Here is an 8,453-nt window from a genome sequence, read left to right as displayed (position 1 = left end):
ATTCTATATTGTTGGCAGAAACGGCAGTAACACTGCAGGGATACAGAGGGAATTGTACAGAGTGCAATAGAGGCTCATAATGTAGTGGTGTGGCTTGTGTATCATTATACAGCTTGCTGCACCATGCATTCTTTCCACTCACCTGTGTTCTCTCTTTCCAGACTCATGAATGTAAATCACTATCAGATAGATCTTTTGAGTCAGTGCATGTATTTGTGCCAGCCTTATGCTTATCTCTGTGCCGTGGTTGATGGAATTGATGCAAGTTTACCAGACATTTGAGCTTTGATGCTGCGACGTGCCCTGCCTGATCCTGCTACTTGCTGATTGCCTGCCTACTTTGTCCCCTTTATGGGTGAGTAGTGGCATTTGCCTGAACCTGGTTTTAATGCTCCTACTCTTTTATATATTCACCTATTTGTGTTCCATTTTTTAATTGCGTCATGTGTGCCAATATATTTATTGTGTTATATTTTATTATGTTACAAACTTGTATATCTGCCGCTTGCTCTCCTGTTGTGCACTAAAGCCAATTCCTGCATTTCGTTCACTTATAGGGCATCAAGAGTTGAGTCTAGAAAAACCTGGGAATTAAACTGGATACAAGGGCACCCTTCACCACGACTCCAGTGCAGCAAGACAGCAAATGAAATTGGATTGCTCCTTGTGGTGGGCTGTTGACGAGCACTGAGAAGACAGTGATTCATTTGAGTAACCTGCCTCAACCTTAGTGGAGCACAATGAGAAGTGACTTGCTGGCCCACTGGGTGGACACTTTAGCCAGCCTTAGGAGTGCTTTCCATTTATATGGTTCCCCAATGCACCCCCGAGCAGGATTTCTCAAAGTAACTGATTTCTACATCGTCTGAAATTATTGTGCCAGTGCAAATATGTTTTTATCGTGACGTTCTAGTAAAAACAGTTTTAGATAGTAATTAGGAATTTATTTTATTGCCTGACCATGCGTTTGCTATTTGTAACTTGTGTGAGGTCAGCCCATATGAGTGGCCTTGGTTAACTGGTTCTCTTGTTTTAGTGATTAGGACTTGCAATTTGCTAGTTGCAACAAGGACTGAGGGCCTGGTGATTTCATGAGATTTCTGCTGTGATTTTATAGAGCAAGCCCCACCTGCTGGTGTGACTTGCTGCTTCCATACCATCATAACACTACTAACCCCATTTCATTCTGCACTAACTGCAGGTGTCTATGTTTAGTTGGTTGTATGCTGGCTTCAGTGTTTCATAATATATTTCCCTAAGCTGTGCCCAGTTGGTTTCAGTAGCCTTACATGCCAGTCGTGTCCACAGCTGAACCATACCTCTTTAATATAAATATTAAACTTACCAGGACCGAACGCCTCCCCTAACAATAAGTAGGCTTTTATTTAAACATATGCAACAAAATTAATATGACCCAGGTTACTTAAGCACACAACTGATTGTTTGATGCCTGCATCAACAATATTTGACGCAGACAACTTAGCTATGTTTGAATGTGGCATTTATAATAAAAATTTAAAACGTCATGAAATAATTGTGATAGTCCACATTCTTTTTTATTTACAAGATAACATACCAAGAGCATTGATAACATTCCAAAACTCAGAGCCAGACCAAGTGGATAAAATCCAGACCCAGACCAGTCCCCCTACCGGTATATAGAAAAATTATAGATTGCAAACCATTTGAAACATCAGGAAACCTTGAAATTTTGAACAACAAAGTTTAAAAAATTTCATCCCATTAGCACATAAGGATTTTGGAATAGTCCAATTTTTTATCAAATTTATCAATAGAGAATTGCCTGTACCTTCTAGAAAACATGAAACATTTCTACTGAATTTATGTATATTCACTTCAAAAATACCATGTAAGGTCCTGTGGACCCCAGACCAGTCAGACGCTTGAAGACTCTTGTATTTAGGACTTCAGGTTGCAGAAAAGTGCATTTTTAGATCAAAATATTCAATTCAGTCACGAATACGAATTTCGTGATCAGCCGCCGCAACGCGCAGCGCTTCGTGCACGCCTTGTTCCCCCCCGACCCCGACGCCCTCCGCCAGGTATCATATATGATTATTAATATCATACATAATATATTTATAATAATAAATAAATATAAATAATATAACATAGAATTGACGATTAATGTATAATAAAAATAATCATGATTACAATTAAAATAATAGTAGATTCTCTTGGAACCCAACGGCGCAGCAGGGCTTTGATGACGACCTTGACTTAATCATCTTTAATACTAATAATATAATAAATAATAATAATATCATAAATAAATAATTAAACCAACAATAATAATAAAAAAATCTGCAGGTCTGTCAGGCTTTGATGACACCCTTGACTTAATCATCTTTAATAGTACTGTCAGTGTTCTTTTATTAAGCTCTGCCTGAGAATCGGGATACGTGACTAAGGTCGTGAAGGATAAGTAAGACACACATGTCTAGATAACATATCTTTATATACGGGGTTGTTATATATTAATAAGATACAGAGGTATAAGCTACGGCGTCGACCGTAAGGTCGGAGAACCCATTAACACTAATCAGAACCTAATAAATAAATAAACCAACTAATAAGCGCTACATCGCGGAGCGCATATCAATTACTGCGGGGGGCCTTACTTAAGATTGATAGACATTATATAGCCTTCAGCTTCCGCCCACCGGATTCTTGTCCTCATGACACATGCTGTATAGGCTGGCGTCTAAAGGCAAGGTCTCAGTGACACAGCGGGCTCAATAGCTAACTAGGTCTGCTGGTAAACACATGAGGATTTATATGTACAAACGACTCTCGGACAGTATTAACCATATAAATAATTATAATATCATAAATAAATAATTAAATAAAAATAAACAATACAAAATCTGCAGGTCTGCCAGCAGGGCTTCGATGACGCACTCGACTTCCTGCAGAAGAACGGCCTCGTGTCCTGCCCCAGGTGCTCGGAGATCCTCACGCTGGCGAGCCAGTCTAGTTTCCGAGGGTCAAATGACATCCAAAGTGAGGGCAAAGGTGTAGAAAATGAGGTTAATGTCCTCGGAAATGGTGTAGAAAAATGGTCAAATGGCGTAGACAATGAGAGAGATTGTGTCGGAAAGTACCCCAACCATTCCCAATATGAGGGCAAAGACATCCAATATGAGGGCAATGGCAACCAATATAAGGGTAATGCCCTCAAAGAGGACAGGAATTGCCCTCATGACGTCAAAAAGACTTCAGAAATTGTTGAAACCTGGTCACAAAATCTTGGGCTATTCAGTGTCAACCGCATTGGTAAAAAAGTTATTTTTGAAGTTGGAAATGAGAGTGAGTCCAGTGGCCAAGAAGTTTCCGATGAAGAACCTGGAAATTGCGGTTTTACAGTAGAAATAAGTGGATATCGGATGGATTTAAACCGCGAAATTGTGGATCGCAGTCCCTTCAGAAGCTCCAACCAAGGTGGCAACAAAAACGAAACTGATTTGGTCATCCAAACACGGAAACTGGACACCATCCGTGAAAAAAGGTCCTACGGCTCCCACGGGGACCATGGGACCCACGAGACCCAAGAAGCCCAAGGGTCCTACGGGACTCAAGAAGCCCATGAGACCCACGGGGCCCAAGAAGCCCATGAGACCCACGGGATCCATGAAGCCCACGGGTCCAACGGGACCCAAGAAGCCCATGGGACCCACGGGGCTGACGGAGCCCGCGGGACTCACAATACCCACGGGACCCATGGGCTCCACCTCAATAATAAGGTCGACATGTGGGCGACAAGCAGCACGGTGGGCGGCGCCTCTGGTCACTACTGCGAGGACTTGAGGGTTGCCCACGCCCTTCGTAGGACGCCGTCCCTGCTGGGGGTGACGCTGAGCCAGAGCGTGTGCAGGATGAAGTGCTATAACTGCGCCGCCTGTAGGAGGAAACTGCAGGTAATTATTGCTGTGCACTCATGAAAATGAACGAGGCTTTGTCCAAGTATCGATGCACTTCTTGCCCAGTTTTGCCCGGCCAAAGGGCGTACAAGTGCTAAACGGAGAAATTGTGTCACTATTTTTGGATAATATGACCCATTAATTAATTAATATAGCATAATATAATATAATAATATAATATAGTATAATATAATATAATATAATATAATATGACATACTCTCCCTCAGGAGGCGCTGCTGTCACAGCACATGGACGCCGCCATGAGCGTCGCTCCCTCTGTACTGGAACTCCCCCTGCACCTGCTCACCCTCCCGCTCCTCCCCTTCACTCGGTCCCTGGGGCTGCCTTTCATGTTGCTCAAAAGGTGACCAATTTAAGTTTATTATCGTTTCGAATCTATTTTCCAAAAATTTTTAAATCTATTTTCCAAATTCCAAAAAATAAATTTTCAAATGATATAATCTCTCATTACAATAAATGTTATTTGTCAGTCAATTAAATAATGAATGAATGCAATTTCGATGTGATTGAAATTGATAAGCTTGTAGCGATCGCGGAAATGATTGAGCTACCCCGCAAGCCATTTACATTGTTAAATTTCCAGCTGTTCAGTTAAGGTACCCATACTGTCACGAGCTCATTTTAGTATAAGCTCTACCTGAGGATCGGGTTCGTTGACTAAGGTAGTGAGGGATAAGTTAGATATCTGTCTAGATAACATATCTTATATCTCATATACGGGGTGGTTATACAAGAGGGCCGATACAGAGGTAAAAGCCGTAATAAGGCGTCGATTGCAAGGTCGGAGAACTCTACCGACACGCTACATCGCGGAGCGGCGCTTATCAGCTACTGCGAGGGCCTTATATACTTAAGGTTGCTAGCCCTTATATAGGCTTCGCTTCCGCCCACTACAAAGGTCTTGATCGCGTGATCTATCACGTGTCTTCCAGATGCTGACTCATGTTATCAATCTCTATCGATTAAGTGAATATTACGTCTCAATTACATACAATAATAATGATTATAATGAGACGCCAGATTGACACCAGAATATACAAATGGTTTGCATCTCTCATAGAAATGCGTGTACCTTTGTCCAAATAACAATACACCTATTGCCATAGTATGGGTCATTAGGATCCAGTTTTATTCCAGACTAAAGGGCGCGTCAGTGCTACGTTTTCTGCTCGTGTTGTGGGAAAGAAAGTGTGTCACTATTTTGACAATATGACCTGCTCATTTCTATAGGTGGTACTCTCCGCTAGCATTCCAAGCATAGCAAGCGATAGGTTTCTAATGGCTGTTAATGGCTGCTAATGGTTGCTAATGGTCTCTTAATGGTTTCTAATGGTATGTTAATGGCTGCTAATGGTTGCTAATAGTCTCTTAATGATTGTTAATGGTTTCTAATGGTCTATTAATGGTTTCTAATGGTATTGTTACGGCAGGATGCTGCAGTTGCTGCCCCTGTGCACGCTGGTGAGGCTCTACAGATACACGACGGGGGCAGCAGTTGTGGTCGCTTCGGCTCTGGCGGGCCAACGGAAATCAATGGAAATAATGGAACCAATGGAGTCTATGGAAGAAATGGAGTCAATGGAACAAATGGAGTCAATGGGAAATAATGGACCTGGCCATAATTTTTGTTCACCTAAGCCGCAAGAAATGTTGGCGGATGCGGAAAAGAAATTCTGCCGCGGCAGAAGGAATCGAACCCGCGAACTGGTAAAAAGGAGGGTAAATTTCGGGCATCCTGTGGGATTTGAAGCCGAGGAGCTCCAAAACTTGGGAATTGTGAAATACCGCCAAGAATTATGCGGAATCCTGCCAATGGATAGCGTGAGACTCCAGGATCTGATAGAGGAGAGTCCTTTGACGAGGTATTTTGCTGAGGGTCACATGACTGAATGCTGGTTGCTGGACAGACTTGCGAGCATTTACCCTGAAGCATAAATAAATTTTACCCTGAATCTCGAATAGCTTGTACCCTGAATCTTGAATAGCTTCCACCCTGTATTTTGAAAAACTTCTACCCTGAATCTTGAATAGCTTGTGCCCTGAACCTTGAATCGCTTTTATCATGAATTTTGGATAACGTTTATCTTGAATTACAATCTTGAATTTCAGCTACCCTGATTCTTGGATTATTGAAATGTAGTTACCCCGATTCTTAAATAGTTTTCCCTGAGTTGAAATAGTAAGATTATTTAATGCGATTCGAATAGTCTGATTTTTTTCACGACTCGAAATAGTTTTAATACCATTCTGGAATAATTAATATACTGAATACAAGTAAAATTTACCCTGATTCGAAATATTGCGGGTATTTGCACTGATTCTTGAATAGTTAAGAGGGGTTAAGGGTTAAGGGATTCGTAATCCGGGGCCAATGTTGGAGTTCGAGATCCGGGGCTATACTTTCAAAATCGCTAAGTGAACGTAAGTACTTACGCTCTATTTTCTTGTCTATGATTGGTGGATTTTGCTTGAAAGGCCGTCAATGATTGGCTGATGAACTTACGAAGTCTTAACTTTTTTGAAAGCATAGGCCCGCCGGGGCCAATGTCTGGATTCGAGATCGTGGGCCAATGTCGGTGATCGAGACTTGGGGCCAACGTCGAGGCTCAAGTTCCGGGGCTTGTGTCTCGGTTCGATATTATGGAAATTTTAATTTTGTTTTAATTTCAGAACATGCAAGTTTGCCATTGTATATCATTGTGTGATGATTACACCAAAGTTCAGCGGCCTAATGCGCAATTTTTGAATTGCCTGAATATTGTGAAGGTGTTTAATTGCGAGAAATATTTTAGGTACGGACGATATTTTATTGAGATTTGTGCTGGACAATTGTTCTCTATTAAGATTTATTCCAGGCTTACATGATATTTAATTAAGATTTATTCCAGGCATATACGATATCTATAGGATTTTTTCAGTTATATATTATATTTCATTGATATTCGTTAGGCATTTACTTTATTTTCTTATGATTTGTGCCGGGCTTACATGATAGTTTATTAAGATTTTCTTCAGGCATATACCATATTTTATTGAGATTTTTCCAGGCATATGTGATATTTTATTCGAATATGTTATGTTCAGCGAGGTTATAGGCATATACGATATTTAAATATAATAAAACATAAAATGCCTATGATTTCCTTTGCCTTTTACCTTGCAAACATTTTTTTACCCTTTTAAGCGCATTTTCTTATTTACGGAAAAAAATGCACTATTGTGCTCGTCATGTCCGTCCGTCTGTCTGTCCGTGACTTCACGTTCTCGTTGATTGTGAGAAATTTTCTAACGTATTGTAGGAAAACTGGACGTTAACATGTGTTGTCAAGAGGACTGAACGTTAACATGTGTTGTCAGGAGGCCTGGACGTTAATTTCTGTGTCATTCTGATCTGTCGCCTACTGGAAGAGGTAGGCGACAGATCTGGCGGACTTTCAGAACAAGAGAAACGGAACCGATGATCACACTCTTCAGAGCCCTTACAATACCTATCCTTGAATACTGATGCCAGCTCTGGACCCCGTTCACACTCTGCGCAGTTCGGCAACTGGAAGGTGTCCAACGAACCGTCACTGCCAGGATCAAAGGGATGGAGGAGTATAACTACTGGGAGAGGTTGGGGCAACTGGGTCTGTACTCACTGCAGAGGAGACGGGAGAGGTATGTCATTCTGTACACATGGAAGATATTAACCGGAATGGATCCGGTTAATATATTCAGGATTGAGACACATCACAACGAGAGAAGGGGGAGACTGTGCAAGGTCCCCCCATTACGTAACAGATCTGCATTCAGGTTTCAATCCCTGCGGGAAGGATCACTTTCCGTGGCCGGGCCGAGGTTGTTTAACGTCCTACCAAGGGATCTAAGAGAAGGGGAGTTCACCCTGGAGACCTTCAAGAGACAAATGGACGTTTTCCTGGGCACAGTCCCAGATCGACCTCCCCTGCAACACTACCAGCGACGAGAAGCAAGCAACAGCATCGTGCATCAGGTGGCCCAAATGAGGGCGGATGAACGATAATCAGAGGCGGCGATCCATCGTGGCCTGGGACTGCTATGTCCCAAACAAATACTAAGGAACTAAGGTGACAAATTAAGTGATAGTGCACGACATCACCATCGTGATAAATTAAGTGATGGTGCACGACATCACTATCGTGATAAGTTTAATTACGAATAACTGAGATATTTACGTGGCATGCAGAAGAGAGACATGCCTCAATATCAGAACCTAGTGAATATATTGAGTTTTAGGCCAGCAACAATGTCAGCATCATCGATCTTTCATATTCAGTTGCAAAATAAATTGAAGATGTAAAATAAAAATACATATCACAAATTGTGTGATACATCCACGTTACCTATAAAAAGCTTGTTGAGCTTCATCTACTCCAATTCGCATGTAACAAGCATTATAATTTATAATAAACTCATTTTACATCAATATAAATCCAGTTTGCCACCACATGTACCTAGTATTCCGTACT

At 41.5% G+C, this 8,453-nt stretch overlaps 1 protein-coding gene across 1 annotated transcript; it reads left to right on the top strand.

Annotated features, from left to right (window-relative positions):
• Nucleotides 1–351: 351 nt before the first annotated feature.
• LOC108671161 lies at nt 352–6,406 on the top strand. Its single transcript, XM_047884866.1, has 5 exons — nt 352–355; nt 1,975–2,063; nt 2,895–3,938; nt 4,170–4,306; nt 5,394–6,406. The coding sequence occupies exons 1-5, from the start codon at nt 352–354 to the stop codon at nt 5,896–5,898; spliced, it is 1,779 nt and encodes a 592-aa protein (XP_047740822.1). The 3' UTR covers nt 5,899–6,406.
• The last annotated feature ends 2,047 nt before the right edge of the window (nt 6,407–8,453 follow it).

Source organism: Hyalella azteca, unplaced genomic scaffold, assembly GCF_000764305.2.
Source record: "Hyalella azteca isolate HAZT.00-mixed unplaced genomic scaffold, Hazt_2.0.2 contig16370, whole genome shotgun sequence".
Taxonomy (NCBI): Eukaryota; Metazoa; Arthropoda; class Malacostraca; order Amphipoda; family Hyalellidae; genus Hyalella; species Hyalella azteca.
Note: the sequence above shows the minus strand (reverse complement) of the source record. Positions and strands in the feature narration are given on the sequence as shown.

Excerpts from the sequence above, each read along its gene's own strand:
- LOC108671161 (XM_047884866.1), top strand. Across the intron at positions 3,939-4,169 it reads CCTGTAGGAGGAAACTGCAG|GAGGCGCTGCTGTCACAGCA; the intron begins GTAATTATTGCT and ends ACTCTCCCTCAG. Across the intron at positions 4,307-5,393 it reads CCTTTCATGTTGCTCAAAAG|GATGCTGCAGTTGCTGCCCC; the intron begins GTGACCAATTTA and ends TTGTTACGGCAG.